At 38.8% G+C, this 20,109-nt stretch overlaps 5 protein-coding genes across 8 annotated transcripts; 3 read left to right on the top strand and 2 right to left on the bottom strand.

Annotated features, from left to right (window-relative positions):
* LOC104745572 (enhancer of mRNA-decapping protein 4-like) lies at nt 19-5,980 on the bottom strand. 2 transcript variants are annotated; one of them, XM_010466854.2, is made up of 13 exons: nt 5,026-5,980; nt 4,895-4,944; nt 4,653-4,809; nt 4,315-4,533; nt 3,896-4,024; nt 3,273-3,747; nt 2,236-3,158; nt 1,618-1,977; nt 1,408-1,527; nt 1,091-1,261; nt 811-975; nt 582-707; nt 201-500 (listed from the first exon to the last, which is right to left on the bottom strand). In XM_010466854.2, exons 1-13 carry the CDS (start codon nt 5,740-5,742, stop codon nt 201-203), a joined length of 3,912 nt encoding a protein of 1,303 aa, XP_010465156.1. In that variant the 5' UTR covers nt 5,743-5,980. The 2 variants fall into 2 exon arrangements, with proteins under 2 accessions (XP_010465155.1, XP_010465156.1); XM_010466853.2 differs by having other exon boundaries at nt 19-500; nt 2,236-3,747.
* On the top strand, nt 11,145-14,288 carry LOC104745571 (DNA damage-inducible protein 1). The gene is made up of 15 exons (XM_010466852.2): nt 11,145-11,306; nt 11,490-11,522; nt 11,697-11,830; nt 11,923-12,043; nt 12,143-12,259; nt 12,347-12,412; nt 12,574-12,636; nt 12,730-12,774; nt 12,917-12,978; nt 13,065-13,158; nt 13,252-13,344; nt 13,429-13,498; nt 13,601-13,671; nt 13,765-13,848; nt 13,932-14,288. Exons 1-15 carry the CDS (start codon nt 11,241-11,243, stop codon nt 14,058-14,060), a joined length of 1,248 nt encoding a protein of 415 aa, XP_010465154.1. The 5' UTR covers nt 11,145-11,240; the 3' UTR covers nt 14,061-14,288.
* LOC104745570 (RNA-binding protein pno1-like) lies at nt 14,339-15,511 on the bottom strand. Of its 2 annotated transcripts, none has more exons than XM_010466850.2 (2): nt 15,404-15,511; nt 14,339-15,129 (listed from the first exon to the last, which is right to left on the bottom strand). In XM_010466850.2, the coding sequence occupies exon 2, from the start codon at nt 15,098-15,100 to the stop codon at nt 14,456-14,458; it is 645 nt and encodes a 214-aa protein (XP_010465152.1). In that variant the 5' UTR covers nt 15,101-15,129; nt 15,404-15,511; the 3' UTR covers nt 14,339-14,455. The 2 variants fall into 2 exon arrangements, with proteins under 2 accessions (XP_010465152.1, XP_010465153.1); XM_010466851.2 differs by having other exon boundaries at nt 14,339-15,122; nt 15,404-15,500.
* LOC104745569 lies at nt 15,858-17,114 on the top strand. Its single transcript, XM_010466849.1, has one exon. It carries the CDS (start codon nt 16,006-16,008, stop codon nt 16,861-16,863), a length of 858 nt encoding a protein of 285 aa, XP_010465151.1. The 5' UTR covers nt 15,858-16,005; the 3' UTR covers nt 16,864-17,114.
* On the top strand, nt 17,468-19,316 carry LOC104745568 (regulatory protein RecX-like). Of its 2 annotated transcripts, none has more exons than XM_010466846.2 (6): nt 17,468-17,575; nt 17,737-18,032; nt 18,130-18,316; nt 18,408-18,500; nt 18,667-18,754; nt 18,851-19,316. In XM_010466846.2, the coding sequence occupies exons 1-6, from the start codon at nt 17,511-17,513 to the stop codon at nt 19,139-19,141; spliced, it is 1,020 nt and encodes a 339-aa protein (XP_010465148.1). In that variant the 5' UTR covers nt 17,468-17,510; the 3' UTR covers nt 19,142-19,316. The 2 variants fall into 2 exon arrangements, with proteins under 2 accessions (XP_010465148.1, XP_010465150.1); XM_010466848.1 differs by having other exon boundaries at nt 17,545-17,624.

The following is a 20,109-nucleotide window of genomic DNA, read 5'->3' as shown; positions in this document are numbered from 1 at the left end:
GTCTTCAAAATCACGTTCTTTAGTAAAAAATCTATATAGACGTAGAAACCAGATTTTACATTTAAAAGGAAATTTGAACAAAAGACAAAAACCAAAAATGAAAAAAAAAAAAACACTAACAAGAGTAAGATGCAGAGAAGAAACGTTTCCTATTTTTTATGCATGTAACTAACGAACAAGAAGAAAGAGAAAGAGTGATGTCATTTGCAGCTCATAAGCATAGAGTTGATCACGTGCATTATAAGTCTGACGGCAGTGATGTCGCTGCCTGCTGCGTTACGCTGGTGGTGCAAAATCTGATAAACCTGTTCAAAGATTGGACGAGCGTGGACCGCAATCATCTGATCTGATGGGTTTATGGCTGCAACAACATCAGTCATCCAACCTAGCTTACGGGATGTGTCCTTGCTGATGTCACAAGATAGCTGCTGCAGCAGTGAAAGAAGCACGCCTTGGCTTAGCGGAAGCGGATTCATAGCCAGTAGTCCACGAAGATCCACCTGCATTGGTACAATGGGATCTTATGTAAAACTGATGGTTATGTGATCTTATGATGAGCAAAATCCAAACAAAAATTTCACCTGTGAGCAAAGCCATGATACTATAGAGACATCGCTTCTTTGTAGTGCCGAAGTGAAAGATTCTTCGTACTTGCGTTCAGATATCAACCTTGAGAGTTCTGCTGTTGGGTCCATAGGCGCTTCAACCTGAAACAACCAGAATTGCAGTAAGCATATATTATACTTGTCAAAACTCAAAAGAGACAACACCATTCAACGGGTCAGTAAATTACACCAGAGATGTGCAAACCTTTTCAAGAAGAGCACCTAAAGGTCCATTACTTAGTTGAGTAACCAAGGGATTTGATCCAACAGAACTAGCTCCAGCAGCTGCGAGAGCTAAGCGATTCCTTTGACTCTCGGCTAATTCATGATTTAGGGCTTGAGTAACTGATGATGCAGAACTAATGGTTTCCTGTACAAACGAGCAGCAACTTTAACATGCGGAAAACAAAAAAAAGAAGCATTTTGCTACCATAACTGGTGATTAACCAAAAAAAAAAAGCTGGAAGGATGATCTTCCATCATACCTTCAGAGTATGAGCAAGCTGGGAGTGTCCAGAGTCGAACCGTTGCTGGGCTGCACTTGTGTGCTCAGCCATCCCTTTCTGGAAGGTTGAGTCTACTTGCACAAACATGGCCTTGCATGCTCTCTCAAAGGACGGTATGACTGAAGATTCCAGACTTGACCTAAGACCTTCCTGAAGTTTACATTGGAAGAAAAGATATGGATATAAGAGACCAACTTATTTTACACTAAACAATGATGCAGCTGATATTGTATGCAAAGGACTTGCATATACATTTTATAAAGTATCATAAAACTAGGTTAAATTCGAAGTTTTACCTGGAGGGCTTGTCTACCAGACGTCTGAAATTGGGCTTGAATTTGCCTGGCTATGGTTGTTTCAAGCTTTGTAATAACAGATTTATCAAGCTGATTAACTGCTTTGTCACCAATTCCTCTCTGTATGAAAATCAGTTTTCGTTTTCAACAATGAACCTTAAAAATGAACCTTCTCATGAATCAACTCATCATATCTCGTAAATTACTAACCTGAAAGGATTCTGTGATTGCAGAGGAAACAGTTTTTTCAATAACTGGAGTTGCTGCACGTGCTAGGGATGGACCAACGGTAGCAAATTCCTTCTTCACCGTTTTCTCAAACATGGCATTTAACTCCTTGCTCATGAAGTTTGACGTTGCATTCACAATTTGTTGTGCATGGTCACGTAATGCCTTTTCATTCTTAACAGCCTCCTCTTGGAAGCGGGCCAATAAAGCATCAGCATTTGACTTGCTGGATTTCTCTATCATTCTCCCTATAGCCACTTCAAGTCTTTTACCTTCTTTTACAATTGGGCCAGTGACAGCATTTGATAGTTGCCTCTGCATCTCCTTCTGTGAAACCATTATCTGGAAGGGAAATAATATTTCAGTTCAACAGATAAAACAACAACAACATTACCAAGGTACGTCTTTAGATGAAAAGCAATAGCTTATCATTGATAAATGCTAGTTATTAATCAAATCTGACTTTCGTTTTAAAACGAATCTAACAAAGATAACAGTTTTGTGTCCAATCAAGGTTAAAACAAGTTTAGTAGTGTATCAGTGAAATGATGCAAGAGTATAAAAAATGATATTTTTAAGAATAGGGTACTAATTAGTCACCTGATTCATCGTTTCTTGCATAGCTAATAACTGCGGAAGCGAATCTGTCATGGGATTACTTAACCTCTCACATTGCTCACTGACGGATTCAGCCTGATTAGCAACATTTGAGGATGACAAACTGGGACCCTGTGAATTTTTGGCCTTCTGCTTCTTCCCTTTGCTATTTTCAGCTACCAACTGTGGCAGCCCACTAGATGAACCCGACTTGGGAAGGTTTGCAGACACATCTCTTGAGTCAAGACCTCTTTCATCCCCAACTTGTAAAGGTTGTCCATATGCCATAGAGTCCTCTGGAATGACAGTTTCCTCTGTAATAGGATGGCGGACTCTTGCTGTGAGATTGGAAGCCTGTGAGCAGAAAATTTGTTCTCTACTTTCTGAAGTGTGATTCGCAGTTTCTTCATGATAGTTGATTTCACCATTCTGCGTAGACCGTGCTTCACTTACTTCTTTGACCTCAACTTCTGTGCCTCTTGCATCATTATTCACGTCCTGAATATCAGCATTTCTACCCCTCTTGTCTTCAGTAGTAACGGAGGCTTCAGTGGATGAAACACCCATCAATATCTCTGAAGGAGTTACGAGATGAGTAGGGTGTTTAAAAAAAGCTGATGGGCTTCGAATCCCAGACATATCATCATCAGGTTTAACATTCATGTCTTTGCTTCTAGAGCTTTCGTCGACAGAAGATACATTCAAACTATTTTCTCCAACATCATCATTTTGCCTATCAACAAAAGAATCAGAAGGAGTGTGATAGCCAGAAAGTTTACTTGATAGTCTTGGACTTAGAGAATGTTGAGGTGAAGGAGCATACGCAGAACCTGCATCACTGGTCTCAGAAGGCAGCCCAGAAGTTTTAGGCTCACCGTTGGGGGGGACAATTGCTGGTGATGTGGTCTCCGCTGATGCAGAACCCGCTGGAAAATTCAACGTATTAGCACTTTCCGATCTATTCACTAAAATAGATGGTTTAGGCACTGAATTAACTGATGGTAATTTGGTAGGTTTCAGTCCAGATGGTTCAAACATACTTTCAACAAAATTTGCTTCCCGTGACACACTAGAATCTGACTTCTCAAAACCCACATTCTCTGTAGGAGGTGGCAAGCACAAGCATAAGTCTAATGTATACTGCTGGATTGCTAGAGTCTGAACACAATAAACCTTAACAATGGGCTCTTCTGGAGGATCATTTGTCCCAATAAAACTCAATATGGGCATAGTGACTGTAAACTCTGACAGGTAATCCATCCGAGAATCAACTGGAGAATAACCATAGTCCAAATGCACAGCATATAAGGCGTTCCTTTTTGCGTTTGCAAGTAAAAGCAAGCCTGCTTCAGATAATGCTATTACTTGGTTAAAAAATGCCTCTTCAGCCCGTGGCTCAGTTGAACTTTTCAATTCAAGTGTCTGGGTACACCTCCATGATTCAGCATCAGCTGGTAAAAGCCACCCTTCTTCCCCAGCAGAGACCCAGATTTTCATTTCTCGATTTAGAGGACCCTGTGAGAAGAACATTGCCAACACTAGCTGAGTTAGCAAATTGGCAGAAAGGAAAGCTACATTTACAAAATGTAAACTTAACACAACAGGGCCAAATAACATTATATAGCACTGTTAAAGGTATGTAATATTGATTTAAGAAAACTACCCCCGTGATAAGTATGATGTGATCAGGTCTTTCCGGGGACGTCACAAATGTGGCTGAGCTGACTGGATGTCCATCATGAGGTCTCAAAACTACGAGTGGTTGTGCCTTATTATCTTGCCATATCTTAACCTGTTGGTATAAAGAAGAAGTAAGACTCAAACACAAATATACTAGCTGTTGTAGAATGTGTTCAGGTTGTGAAGACATGATGCAAATGCAAGTCTATGATGAAACTTAAAAAAAAAACTCTTCAACTTAGGATGAGCTAGCAGAACCAAAAAAAGGCTGACGAGTTTCAATTAATTGAACTTGGGGACACCCATTAAGCAGCCAAAACAGTTGAAATTTTAGTTCTTTAAATATATTCAACTAAGGTTATGAATATGAGCAGACGGAAAATGATAAGAACAAACACAAACCGTGCCATCAACAGAAGAAGAAACCAGGCGCGTGGTCATCCATTGGCACATTGACAAATCTGTAACTTCCCCATCATGCTTGCCCACAATCTGAACACCATCAATCAGTTTATCAAGGGGACACTGGAGAGGTGCCTCAGCAGAGAATACTTCACCTCTACCAACTTTTGTAGTATCAATTCGCAGCACATGCTTACCAATTGAAACTACCAAAATTTCCTGGAAAAAAATGTGAATTACGCAATCAGAAGTATAGACACAATAGAGCGTAAATTTGAAAAGGTCATGATGTTCAAAGAAGCAATGTATGCATCTTCCAATGACAAGTGATCAAATACCTGTTTGTGGCAGTGCCAACAAACACGTGGATGTTTGGTGTCTTGCTCTCCTAGTATCTGAAGAGCACAAACTATCTTTCCAGTTATCTGGGGTTGATCATCTCTCTCAGATCCCTCAGAAATTTTCCACACGAAAACTTTTCCATCTAGACTAACACTGTTTTAAAGTAATAGAAAAGTAGTCGGTATGAAAGCAAATGTAAACCACAAAGTAGAAGAAGCTTATAGTTCCAGAACATTACCTAGCCAAGAGATCAACATCTTCGGCAAAGAAAGCCATGTCCGTCACTCTCTGTACACAAAGACGTAGTTAGAACTGGTGGGAACAAAACAGTTCAACAACTTTATTAAAAATGCAAAGTTGAATAACAACCTGAGAATGGCCTCTGAACAAAGACCTCAAAGCACTGTGTATATTAAGAACCCTAATGTTTCCTCCTTTCAATCCATAGCATATGTAGACCTTATTCACGGCGATTTGCCGACCCACGACAAGCTGAGGATCCGACCCGTATTTAGTAATCGGAGTCACCTCCAACTGTGGCTGAATCTCTCCCTGTAATCTCACGTCCACATCGTACACAGCGTGTTCACCAACCAATCGTCTTCCCTTAGGCAGTTTACAGCTGGGAACACGGATAGGACCGGAACCGCCAGGAAAAGACCGAGCCATCTCGTTGTGATTCACTACCGGAAACTGATGCGGAGGCTCTTGGTTAGCCACGGCGCCTCCGTTGTTGTTGTTAAGGAGAGCGAGGATGTGCGTTCCGGGATTGTGATTAACACGGGGAGATTGGGGATTGAGAGGTGGCGTGGGATAAGAAAGCGTTCTCTGCGGAAGCAAGTTAGTCGCCGCCGAGGAAGAGGAAGACACATCCTGTTGCGTCAGAGTCACCGGCGATGGTTGGGGTGAGGTACTCGGCGGCGCGTAGAGTTGCTGATTATACTGGCTGTGAAGAAAAGGACCCGCCGGTGGAGGATAAGATGACGGAGGCGCCGGGTAAGGGTTCGATGAAGGTTTGAAGATAGTACTGAGATCGAACGGAGGAGGAGGATTGTGAGGGTTAGTATTACCGGGTGAAGATGCCATTGATTTCAAAGATCGTCGAATCTAGGGTTTGCGATATCGGTATCTAAAAACAGAGGTGTAATTTGGAATGTAGAAAAGAATCCACAAAAAAGGAAGACTCGGCGGATCTAAGGAAGAAATCGAGAGTCACAAAGAGAGAGAGAGGGAAGCGCGAAAAGCAAGAATAGAGAGACGAGAGAGACGATGATGACTTGAAAGTGAGAACAGCTAAAGAACTTTTGGAGACTTGCTTTTTTGATGCTGGGGATGTAAATTCAATTACTAAAATGTATGGGGTGATAATCGCACTTATATTACAATATGAGGGCGGTTCTGAATAAATTCAAGATCTTATATTTCTCAAAATTAGTTTGGGCCTTGTTTCTATTTATGAAGCCCGATAACTTAATAACAGTCCACGTCAGCACGAAATCATTCTCGTCTGATTCTCTTGTTTTTGATGCAGTGAGTGATATTGGTGACTTGGTGTGCGTAGATGGACATGGCACCTTTTGAAAACCTGACAAAGCAAGTGGTTACCACTTACCACACTAGGTTCTTAAGGAACTAGACCAAACAATAAATATCAAGATTTTGCTCTCTAATTGTTCAATTTCTCTGTTTTAATTAGTGTCGTTTAGATTCAACTGATGTCTCCAAATTCACCTATATACATATGGCTGTATAACGTAATGTCACCTTCTTGACAACATCTAGACTTAAAGACCATTTCAAAAAGTTCTTGAACCCTTTTTTCGCTCATTTGCTTTGTGTACTCAAGCGACATGATTCTCTAATTTTATATGCACCACCACCCACCCCTTCAGAAGCCTCCAATACTTTATGACTTATGATGAATTATAAAACTATCCCTTTCTCCAGTAGTTAGTAGGCAACACCTAGCTGCCATCAACGCTTTTCTCATTCTTAAACTTCTCTTAAGCTTACTAGGGAACGAATTTTCACTGAGTCGAGGCATTTGTATAAATTAACACGGGACATATTTCCAATGCGCACCACCATTTATTCATTCAGAAGCTCCCCATGACTATTCGGACTTTTAGCCAAGTCAAGGCATTTGATAAATCGAGACAAACATATACATATCCTTACCATGCACCGCCACTTATAGACCTCAAATAAGCATATGACAAGATTTTTAGCCGAGCCTGAGGCATATAAAAAACATTTTGGGGACCAAGTTTGTATCATGCACCACCATCCACCCTTTTTTTTCCATTAATAAGCTTGACAGTATGGAATTTTAACTACAAAGAGGCATTTTTTATAATTTTATTGACTTTTGGAACAGAGTATCATGTATCTTTTTCCGCATTATTATTAGCTCTTGATGAGCTGAGGCAATTGTAAAAACTTTTTCGGGACAAATTATCATGCATCACCATAAATTTCCCTTTCATAAGCTCTTGATAAACGTATAATTGGGCTTTTAACCGAGTCTCCACCTTTGTGTAGGACAATTTGGGACAAAATGTCATGCAACAACATCAACCGATTGGCTTAAAATGCGTAATTAACCGAGGCACTTGAATTAGACAATCCAGAAGCAGGTTTCACACACCAGAGTACCAGACCAGTTCCCGTACATAAGTTTAATATGTCTAGCTTACAATGGGTTTTTCTAACCGAGAACATTTGTATCATGAACCATACGCTTTCCCATTAATAAGCGTATTATGATTTGCTTACATTGGGGTTGTAACCGAGGCATTTGTATGGACAATCCCGAACCAAGTATCATGCTCCACAGTCTTTCCCATCCCCAAGCTTCTTAAGATTTTGTTAACCGAAACAGAGGCCTTTTTATAGATACTTGGGACAAAGTCTTACATCTGTTTTCCCATTCATCAGTTCTTGTTTCCTTGATGAGCTGAGGCAATTGTATAAACTTTTATGGGCCAAATATGCATCACCATCTACACTTTCCCATTCTTAAGCTTTTGATGAACTTACATTGCCTGTTTTTAACTGAGTCGTAACCGTTGTATGGACATTATGCAACAATATCCACCGATTGGCTTACAATGCGTTGTTTCAGCCAAGGCACTTAGAATTGACAATCCAGAAGCAAGTAGCACGCACTACACCAGTTCCTGTTCATAAGCTTATTATGATTAGCTTACAATGGTTTTTTTTTTTTTAACAGAGGACATTTGTATAGCTTTATATCATTTCTAATTTATACGCTTATTATAATTAGCTTACGATGGGGCTGTATGAGGCATCTGTATTGACAATCCGGATCCAGGTATATCATGCACCACACTCTCTCTGTCTTTCACATTCCCAAGTCTTTGAATGGGTTTTTTCAACTTCTTCATCTCTTTAACCAATGCATTTGAATATAGAGAATTCGGGACCTAGTATCTCATGCACCACTCTTTTTCCATTCATGAATGTATTGAAATTAGCTTGCAGTGTGGTTTTTTAACCAAGCAATTGTTTAAACAACGAGGGGCTAGGACCAAATATCATGCACCACACTCTGTCTCTGTCATAAGCTTACTAGCTATGAATAGCTTACAATGGGGTTTTAACCGAGGCATCTGTCTGAACAACACGGGACCAAGTATCATGCACCACAATTTCCTTCCCATTCTCAAACTTATTAAGATTAGCTTCCAATGGGTTTTCAAGTTCTACCAAGGCATTTGAATAGGGAATCCGGGACCTAGTATCATGCATAAAAGCTTACTGGATTTAGCTTGCAATGTGGTCTTTAACCAAGGAAATTCTTTGAACAATCAGGAACTGGGACCAAGTATCATAATTCATAAATACACAACACTCTTTCCCAATCATAATCTTATAGTATATTGTGGTTTTGTAACTGAGGCATTTGTATGTGCAATTCGAGACCAAGAAATATCATGCACCACACTCTTTTCACATCCCCAAGCTTTATAAAGATCATCTTCCAATGGGTTTTTAATTTTTGAACCAAAGCATTAAAGTAGAGAATCAGGGACCTAAGCATTAAAGTATATAAGCACCACAGTCTTTTCAGATTGAGCTTACACTTTAATAACTTGGAATGGGGTTTTTTAAGAACAGTCGGGACCAACTTTTATGGGAGACAGGGACGAGAAATATGTATAGATCGATTCCGGACCAAATAGTATGCACCACCCACCAATATATATTTTTCCCGTTTATAACCAAAGCCGAAGCTTTTCTTTTCCAAACCGATCTGGTATTTAAACCAAGTCAATATATATTGAACCAAATCTGGGACTCTTGTCTTATCGGACCAAGCATCATTTACCACACTTTTCCACAATCATTAGCTTATTGAACATAGGATTAGAATGGGTTGTTTATTAACCGAGGGAATGAGGGACGGGACAATTAGGGATCATATATCGAATCGATTTCGGACCAACAAACCAATTTTTTTCTGTTCATAACTAAGCCGACGCTTTTGTTTATACTTTATACCGATGTGTTTAATTATTGAACAATCTGGGACTAATCGGACCAAGTATATCATGCACCACACTCTACCCCAATCATAAGCATAAGCTTTAGAATGGGTTATTATTTATTAACCGAGGGCATCTGAGAATACAAGGGACCAACTAAACGGGACAAGGAATCACAACCATTCTTTTTCCCTTACCGAGCCGAGGCATTTGTATATTCATGAACCCTAGATCGAAAACGACAGAGACCAGCTGCTAAAAAAAAAACCGGCTGCTAAAAAAAAAGGAAACTAAAGAGCCCTAGAGATCGCAGCCGGAGGAGGATTTGTGTAGGTCTCTGATTAATGACAAAATTTCTCTACACACCCCTATGGCTATATATATATATAGATAACTGGATCGATGACAACCACCGCCTAAGCGAGAAAAAGTGGAAATTTTCCAATTTCACTAATGAGGCCCAAAAATATTAAAGTCTCGCAGTCAAACTAGGTTAATTAAGGAATGAACCAATCAAGAGATAAAGAGAAACCTAAACAGAGGAGGTAAAGGAAAAAAAAAAAAAAAGAGACCGTTGTTGTTATTGGGTTGGGAATTTTATTTTATTTTATTTTGATTAGCTTTAAAAGCAAGAAATACTGAAATAGGCGTGTAACGTCCACACAGCACATCACAGGACAATTCCAATTCTCTTCTTCTTCTTTCTTTATATCATCATCATCTCTATCTCTATCTCTCTTTGCTTTCTCTAACCCACTAAATTTATCATCTCTCTCTCTCTCTCTCACCACAATTCTCGCCAACAAAAACAACAAACAAAACTCCCTCTCTTTATATAGATAGAGAGAGAGAGAGAGAGAGAGAGAGAGAGAGAGTTGTTCAAACCTAAATCAAAGACGAATCTCGGAATCTCCGGAGACAAACCTTTTCAATAAAAAAAAACAGAGACGAATCGGAGGAGGATTTTTTTTTTTTTTTTTTGGGGATCGAAGCAAAAAGATGTGTTGCGGAAGGGTATGCATGATGTGCACGTGTTTGGTATTGGTGGTGATCGCGATTGGTTTTGTATTTGGATTCGGCGTTTTCAAGGATGGATTTCACAAGATCCAAAACTCTGTTCATCTCCAATGCGATCCCAGATTTGGTTGCGGCTCTCCTCTTGGACGTCGCGGCGCTTACGGTTTCCCAGCTCCGCCTGGTATTTAACTAGCTATATAGTGTGATGTGATCTCATGATTTTGGTTTTTTGTCGTCTTTGAATTCCAAATCTTGGGTATAATAGTGATCGATTCTTTAGGTTTTTTTTTTTTTTTTTTTTTTTTTTTTTTTTATTAACAACCATTTGTTTTGCTTTTTATCTCTAAGTTTCTCTTCTCACATGGACTACTTGTGCATTCGTGGAATGTTTCATTAAATTAGATTGTAGTTTCTTGACCTTATTATTAAAACTTACGATTCAATATTTTTGTCTTTGTTTCGATTCAATTCCACCCCCAAAAAAAAAAAAAAACGTAACGTACTGTATGTGATTCGTATTCATCATATATATTTAAAAGCTTCCGCACCTTTTAAGCAAAAAAAGTTTTTTAAAAAAGCCAATAAATTTATTTCAGATAATGACCACAATTAAAAAGATGCCTAATAATCTTTTTATTCTTATCTATAAGGAACAGTACGATTCTTTATGACCAGAAAAGTAATTATTCTCGCTCGTTACGGCTAAACCTCTTCCTAATTACATAAATAACCCATCTTTATCAATTGTAATTTTATAAAAATGTAAAGCTAAATCTCAAATCAGTCGATGACATTATAAACGGTCGGGCTACTAAATAAAGAAATAAGTTAATTAATAAACCAGGGGGTAGTTCCGGGACTAATCAGAAGCCTCTGTGTCGAATAGCGGGTTCAGGGTAAATTTGGCTTCTCTGATAAGACAGAGTAAAACCATAAGTAAAGCAATCTCTCCTCAGGGAGTCACAGAGTCTCAAAACAATTGACCAAAAGTAAGTAAAAAAAAAAAAAAAAAGAGGAGGCCGAGAAAACCCAAAAAAAAAACAGACGACGATTACAAAGATGAGGATCACTGTTATGACCGCCGGTGAACAAATCATCTCTCTTGATGTCGATTCTAATGAAACCGTAAGTTTGTTTTTTCCTTCTGAGAAAACCCTAAACTTTCCTGATTCCTCGGGTTGTAGTTAATCACAATGTACTTGTCAAAATTGGTCCATGGTGCTTCTTGGGGTTTCACTGATTAGTCGACGTTTACGGAAGTTTTGGTTTTTTCTTTTTGCTGATCCTTTAAGTTGATTTGTTCTGTAGGTTGAGAATGTTAAAGCCTTGCTCGAAGTTGAGGTAAAGGGTTCCTTCTCAGATCTCTTTAGTCGATTTATGTTTTGTCGAATTGTGTTTGGCTCTTGCTACTGAAAAAATAAAAAACTCAAAGATCGAAGCTTTGAATTCTGCTGGGGTTTATGGGTTTTTTTAGAACTTAAAGCTATTTTTTTTTTCCCTTGTATGAATGAGCAGTCCAATGTTCCGATTCAGCAGCAGCAGCTGTTGTATAATGGAAACGAGATGGGGAATTCCGATAAATTGAGTGCCTTGGGTGTTAAAGATGATGATTTATTGATGATGATGGTTTCCACCAATTCCTCTTCTGGGTACACTACTACTACCTCTTGCTTCTCTGTTCTGAAATTTTGTAAATTGATGTTTGTGATATATGATCCCTTTGTTTTTGTCTCTTTCTCAGTGGTGCTGCACCAGCAGCAGGGAGTGATTTGGGCATGAATCCTGATGGGTCAGCTTTGAACCCTGCAGCCTTTCAACAACACGTTAAGGGTGATTCTAATCTTATGGGACAGCTATTTCAGGTTTGTATTGATTGTATTTAGCTTGTAACTATGTTGTTCTTCTTTGGCCTTCGTTTTATGATTCCGATTCCTTGGCTTTTTGAATATTGTGAATTGCAGACTGATCCCGAGCTTGCACAAGTGATTTCTGGAAGTGATTTAAATAAGTTACAAGATGTGTTACGTGCCCGGCATCGTCAGCGATCTGTTTTACAGCGTCAAAAGGAAGAGGAACTCGTAAGCCTTTTCTCTAGATAAATGAGTTTCAGTAAATTACATCTACCACTATCAAAGGATTCTGCTTATGTATTCCCCTCCTTGCAGGCCCTTCTCTATGCAGATCCTTTTGATGTTGAAGCACAGAAGAAAATCGAAGCTGCAATTCGACAGGTTATTGGTTCTTACATAGAGTTACATGTACCGGACTCTTGTATTACTTTAGTTGCAATTTGCAAATAACTCTTGTGATTGGTTAGGTTCTTGTGTTCTCCTATTTTGCTTGTTACCTTTTCAATTTCTGACTTTTGGTGCTGTCTTGATACATTGTTCAGAAAGGAATTGATGAGAACTGGGAAGCTGCCCTTGAACATAATCCTGAAGGTTTTGCTCGGGTGGTATGTACGCTTGCGTTTACTGTTCTGAAACTTCTTAACCTCTTTGTACACAAACATGATTTATTTTTTCTGTTGTTTCTATCATTTCCGTAGATAATGCTGTATGTGGATATGGAGGTCAATGGCGTACCTTTGAAGGTAATCTGGCAACCAGATTATAACTTCCTTTTACCTTGCTATCTATTTTCAATATTTCTCGGTCTCAGTGTGCTTAGAGATGTTATTGATCACTCCTTAAATCATCTTGTTGTTCTGAACCTATATTGTACACCATCTCCAGGCATTTGTTGATAGTGGTGCACAGTCGACAATTATATCGAAGACTTGTGCTGAGAGATGCGGGTAAATTGCATTATATATTTCTTCTGGTACTTCTTTTAAAATAGAATGATGGAAACTCACGAGTCTTGTTAAATATGCACTTTCAGATTGCTGAGACTCATGGATCAGCGTTATAAAGGTATTGCTCAGGGTGTTGGCCAGTCAGAGATATTAGGCCGCATTCATGTTGCTCCAATAAAGGCAAGTACATCCAACTTTTTTCTTATAATGAGTTGCCTCGTTTTTCTGGTTTATTATTCTTTGCAAAAGAAATTAAAGTTTCATAACTTGCAGATTGGGAATAACTTTTACCCATGTTCATTCGTGGTGCTGGACTCACCTAACATGGAATTCCTATTTGGCCTGGATATGCTGCGTAAGCATCAGGTACTTCATCCGAAGTCTCCATCTTTTGACTTCGGATATTTTGGAACCAAATGCAGAGCTGTAACTCTCTTCTTCTCTGTGTAGTGCACTATAGATTTGAAGGAAAACGTCATGACTGTTGGAGGAGGAGAGGTCTCTGTTCCCTTTTTGCAAGGCTAGTTCTCTATTACCATCTCATTCTTGAAAATTATGAGCCTTTTTTATGTTCGTTATCTTTGTTTTCAATTAACCTGAAAAAAAGCTGGACTTACTTCAGAGAAAGACATCCCTTCCCGATTCCTTGATGAAGGACGTGTTCTTAACGAAGCATCTGGCTCTGGAGCAACGGTAAGAGCTTTTGCATACTGTCTTTCTTTATAATTGGTTTTGATGAACTATATTTCTAAATAGTTTTTTGTATAAAACCTTTTGGTCCAATAGGTACCCTCTGGGTTTACAGAGAAGAAGAATAACACGGTTGCAAACCCAACGAGTCAACAACCTAAAAGGCAGAACACATCAGAGGTAAACTTTGTGTTTAAAGACTTAGTCTCACTTCTTTTGATACCTTATTGTCTCCATTAATCATTTCATCATGTAATCCATAGGGACCTGAATTTGAAGCAAAGATTGCAAAGCTTGTGGAGTTAGGGTTCTCCCGCGAAGCAGTGATTCAAGCTCTCAAATTGTTTGAAGGAAACGAAGAACAAGCCGCTGGGTTTCTCTTTGGAGGTTGAGGGTTATATTAAACTGGTCCGATAAACCAATGGCCAACAAGTTGTGATTTAAAAGAGAATCTATCTTCACATTCTGCTTCTTTTTCTCATTTTCCTTTTTTGTATTTTATAGAACAAAACATAGGAAATGCAAAGACCATGTCATATGTTATCTCTCTCCATTGTATGCTGTCGAATAATCAGACTTTAGGGTCTACAAAAATGCAATGCAAGTGTTTGATTTGGTTACTCATAGAAATTGATACAACCTTCAAACGAGTTCTCAAAGCAACAACAGAAATCAAATAACTTTCATATAAAGAACACCATAACATTTTGTTTCTGCAAAATTTCATTACAAAGATCACTCGGACAAAATCAAATTAATGTTCCAAAATCTCGCCTTTAAAATATATCTATTCGTTTAATCTAGCAGAGACATTTCTGAGCTTCGAGTAAACTTTCCCAGCTGGAGATCCCATGATAAGACTGCAAAGCGAACTCCTTGCGACTTTAATATTAGTGAAAGCTCCCAAGATATGAATCCTAGAGTCAGCAATCACAATCCTCGTCTTGGTCGAGTTCTCAATAGCAAACCTTGTCTTCCCTCCTTTCCCAGACAATCTCCCAATGGCACGAGACAAATGCTCACCTTTCAAAGTCTTAACATCCTTAATCTCAAAAGACTCAACATACAGCTCATCCATCCTCAAAAGAGAGATAGCATCAGGGATATCAAAACCAAGCATAAAAGCGTGTACAAAATCAGCAGACTTCTGGAGATTACTAATGTCAGGAGTGTCAGCTCGGGTTTTAAGCTCGACTTTGCGGCCTTTGAGATTCATCCTAATGTCAACCTTCATCTGATCATAAATGGGTGTGTAGATATCTAACCATGCTTTCTTGAGAGGCGAGTAACGGTTTGGTGGGACTGATATCTTCCTGAACTGCACTTTACCATCAGACATTTCATGAGCTTTCAATGGCTTGAAGGTTGGTTTAGCCGGTAACGGTGCAGTTTGTGTTGCTGTCTCAACTTCCATCTGAGTAGACTCTGCCATTTCTTCAATTGGTAACTGTTACCTACAAGCTATGAATAAATAAACATCCATAAGCACTATCAAAACTTAAAAATCATGTCTTTCCTAGTAGTTATTAGTTAATTAAGCAGATCTCATAACTCAAGCTACACCATATTGGTTACCCTAAAAAAAAAAAAGTAAATTGAACATAACCCATATAGATATAACTCGAATCGTTACACTAATATCTGAAATTACAAAAATTTCTGATGCAATTAAAATAAAGCTTTCAAGAGATAGAGATTGATCGAAAAATAGGAAGAGATTGAAAAAGAAGAGTACCCGAAAGTTTGATTGGGATCTGATGGCGGGACGACGGAACAACTGAGAGGAGAGCTGCTGCGACGGATGCAGAGGAAGAAGTTTTCTGTTTTATCAAAGGGTTTTAAAGCTTAGGGTTTTATCCAATGTCGCCGGACTTAAACTACATCGTTTTAGTAAATCCCATTTAAATCTACTTATTGGGTTTGTGAAGCCCATAATAGCTTTCTTTAACTTCGGCCCTGATATAGCCCAATTACATTCATTTAGGAATTAGTGATCTAAAGAATATTCTCTTAACAAGTTCTCAATGTGTTACTAAAGATAGGTAATTAAAGGTCACAAGCTAATACAAAATGAGGGTTTCCGACTTATGAAGATCCAAAATTAGAAGTAATCTAATTATAGTAAACTTCAATCAAACAAAAAACCTTCGGTTTAGTTTAGTTCGTTTCACCAAACATTCTGATTTCTTTAGAGAACAATTCCAAGTTCTCAAATCTCTTGAATCAAAAAATATTCAATAATGAGAATTGTAAACCTGAGGCTACGCCTGTGGGTTTTATTCATGTCTCGTTTGTACCGATAAAAGATTTCAAGAAACAAACGACATTACGAGAGAAATGTTTAATCAGTCCAGCTCTGTCTCGTTAATCTACGTTGTTGAAATCGCCAATACAACGCAAAACATAGACGTCACTTGGTCTAAAACCATCTCATCACATTCCTTAACCATCAAAGCAGAGAATCTCAAGGACGAACAGCAAAATCATCATCAAGAGGTGAAGATAGATCTGTCAGGCTCTTCGTTTTGGGCCAAAAAAGGTCTCAAGAGATTGGAAGCTAACGGGACGAGGGTTGACGTATACTGGGATTTTCGTCAAGCCAAATTCTCCAACTTCCCTGAACCTTCATCAGGCTTCTACGTCTCCCTCGTATCTCAAAACGCCGTGGTTTTAACCATCGGGGATCTAAAGAAGGAAGCTTTGAATAGGACGAAGAAGAAGCCTTCAGCCACAGAAGCTGCCTTGGTCTCTAAGCTAGAACACGTCCACGGGAAACGTGTTTTCTACACGCGCACGGCGTTTGGAGGTGGGGAGTCGCGGCGGGAGAATGAGGTGGTGATCGAGACATCTCTCTCTGGTCCTAACGATCCAGAGATGTGGATCACGGTGGACGGTGTGCCGGCGATTAGGATCATGAATTTGAATTGGAGATTTAGAGGGAACGAGGTTGTGACCGTGAGTGATGGTGTTTCTGTGGAGATCTTTTGGGACGTTCATGATTGGTTGTTCGAAACCTCTGGCTCGTCTAGTGGGTTGTTTGTTTTCAAGCCTAAAGCTGGATTCGAGTCTAGAAGTCTTAGCTATAATGGTGGCTATGATGATGGAGATGGTGGTGATGTTGAGGGTGATGTTAATGTTGTGGAGGATGATTCGTCTCCCAAGTATTGCCATGTTCTGTATGCCGTCAAAGTTTGATTAAGAGTTTGTGGAAGAGTCTTTTATTATGTTTTGATGATATAATTAAGAAGCATCATGTCAACAACTAGAAAGTCCATGTATATGATTTGTTAAAGTCAATATTAGTTTTGTTAGCTACGTAAAAAGTAGTTAACTATTTAGCATGATCCTCCTTTGTGTGTTACCTTAATACTGTCTATTTGTAATGTCTTCATAGTGTAGTAAGATCTGTAGATATTCTTGTGATGGTCGTGCGGTCATGTTGACATGGTCAGAACGTAAATTCAGTTTTTTTTTTTTCCTTTCTCCATAACTATTAGTATATGAGTTTTGGTCGGACTCATTTGTAAATTTGTGTTGGCCTATGATTGAATTTTTGCAAAACCAGTTAAAAATTGTACTTTCCTGTCCGAAGCCGGATCACATAAGCATTTTTTCTATTATTTGATATCACTATATCAGTAATTAGGTTAAATCTCTCTACCTCTTCTATGTAATAATCACTAGAGACAGTAATTCAGAAACTAGATGACTCAAGCGTACGTTAGCAGCTAATGTCCCGCGCGTATGTTAGCAGCTGAATAACCAACGCGCACGCTAGCAGCTCAGAAACTTTGGATGTTTAACCAGGACGACGATTAGGTTTGGGAGATTTCAATTGGGAGATGCTGAAACAATGCTTTTTTAGGTTATCGTTTGGCATTCAACATCGCGTCTTCTTTATTCCATGGTGAGTTACTCTACAAAATCGTCGAAATGAAGCGAAAAATTCACTTTTGGTACTTGATTGTTTTGTATTTGTTCTGTTGATCCTCTTCTACTCCCATGGTGACTGTTACTACTTTGGACCCAAGGCATAGTTTTAATCCATATTCTGATATTTTTTTATAGGGTGAAGAAGAGTCACTATGCGCCGAGAATCTTGTGTTCTGGAGAGCAGAGGGAATACTATTCTTCGGGACTGTTTAAGTATGTTCCAAAGAAATCTCGCAAGACTGGTGAAGATTTGACATCTCAGCCTGTTGTTGATTGTTCTGATAATAAAGGTAGATTGGATCATAGTGTATTGGGATCTCAACTGAATGGTAACAGTGAAGAGGCTAGAGAGGGCACATTTTTGGATCTCAAGGATATAAACGTTGCTGGAAGTTACATGAATGTTGTGTCTAGTGATGACTCTGATGAAGGTATTGTCAATTTGGCCAAGGGTTTAAATGAATGCTAGTAGGTTTTGGCTTCAAACCAATCGTAATTGAGACACTCGTTTCTCTTATCCTTTTGCAGAGTTGGAAGAAAGCATCTACGGAGTTGAATCTAGTTGGAAGAAAGGATCAACGACCAGAAAACACAAACAAGCTTATGATAAAGTCAAAGTAGATATGGAGGAAGCTGAGCAGGCTAAGAGTAGCAAAGAAGCCTGCAAAACCACCCAAGAGGCAGAGAACAGCGCCATTCGCTATCTTGGTTTAAGGTTTTGCTTGGAAATTTTGTTTTGTTGTGTAGCTTTAGTTTTAAAATGTTGCAGAATGGTTTATTTCTTCTGCTTCTCTCCTTGGTACCAGAGCATATTCAGCAGCTGAGCTGAAGAAGAAGCTTATTGGAAAGAAATATCCTCTTGAAATTGTTGACAGGGTGATCAATGATTTTCAGATTCGGTAAGGTTCTTCTTGTTTTTGTTTTCAATGAGGATCCATAGCATCATGTGTTTGTTTTCCTTGAACCTAAGGGACTAGGTTGCTTTTCTTGTTGTACCATTATGCGCTTTACCATAATTGAGTAAGAAGAAGTCTCTCTTTCAACTTTTTGCTTGTTTTGTTTCAGAGGTTTTATCAATGATAGCTTGTACGCTGAGTCATTTGCTCGATCTAGATGGTCTTCTTTAAGTTGGGGACCTAGGCGGATCAAGCAAGTAAGTGTTTCCTTTACATTTATTTTCGTGAGATAAGAATTTTGACTGATCTTTCTCTGCTAAAGTGAAGTGAGTACTTTGCGTGTTGTTGATCAGGCATTGTTTAAGAAAGGCATAAGCAACGAAGACTCGGAGACAGCCATAAAGATGGTTTTTGAGAAAGGCCAATGCAAGGAAGGAGAAGAAGCAGAAGAACCAAAGCATGGGCTGTCCAAGGAAGCAGTGGATCAGCTTTATGTTCAGGCATCGAAGCGGTGGCTCCAAGGCCGAGACTTGCCTATAGAAAATCGTAAAGCTAGAGTCATCCGGTGGCTTCAATACCGGGGATTTAACTGGGGTGTCGTTGCCCAGCTTCTGAACCGGTTAGAGTCTACTCGTGAGTCGTGATTCATATATATTTTTACACATGTATCGTTTTGGCCCCTAGGTTTCCTATTTGTAATATTGTTAAGTTTCACTCGCTTAGTCTACCATGTAAGAGTAAGTTATATTTGAAGTGGTGAATTTTTAGGATTCTTTGATTGTTTAACCTGAATTTCCCCATACGCGGGCGGGTTCTATTGTTGCGGTGTTTCGTCGTACTTGTGGTGCATAACAGTAATACGTTGCAGTGAAAGATTTGATAGCTATTAAAGAGTAGACCAAGTTCACCCTTTAACCTCTATTCATGCATCAATGTTATTGTGAACCCCGCCAAGATCAAGTGATCAACAACACTCACAGAATAAACTTTAAAATTAGTCATCATCAGAACTTAAACTCCTTGCTGCTTTATTAACGTGCTTCTTAGTGAATATCTATGATCATTGAACAAACGTGCTTCATTGTTTGCAAGTAGATAGGAATGGTTTCATTGAATTATAGCCGGAACTCTAAAGAGTATCTGTTCTACCTATTCCCACTGTAAGATTGGGTAGCATCATTGTTTCTCTTGTGATGATGTAAATTTGAATATAGGGTTTTAAGTTTGATTGTTTGTTGAATCGAATTAACAAAAAAGTACATACAGTTGAGAATTTAAGGTTGTAAATTGGTCTGTCCATAACCAAATGGGCATGTCCATTTGGACACATACAATTTATGGTCATTTATGTGTCAAAGGCCCAAATACACCAACACCCAAATATGTCCAAACCAAATAGGACCATGACCAATTAGTCTGTCTATTGGTTGCAGATTGAAGCAAAATTCATAATCTCATAAACTCATAATTATAAAGCTAAAGGTTTATAAACTCATAATTATAAAGCTAAAAATTTATAAATTCATAATACACTCATAATACACTCATAATACACTTATAATACTCATAAATACACGAAGAAAGAGAGAAGCGGCGAAAAAAAAAAAAAAAA

Source organism: Camelina sativa, chromosome 15 (assembly GCF_000633955.1).
Source record: "Camelina sativa cultivar DH55 chromosome 15, Cs, whole genome shotgun sequence".
NCBI classification, from domain to species: domain Eukaryota; kingdom Viridiplantae; phylum Streptophyta; class Magnoliopsida; order Brassicales; family Brassicaceae; genus Camelina; species Camelina sativa.
This window is presented reverse-complemented; position numbering and strand designations above follow the sequence as displayed.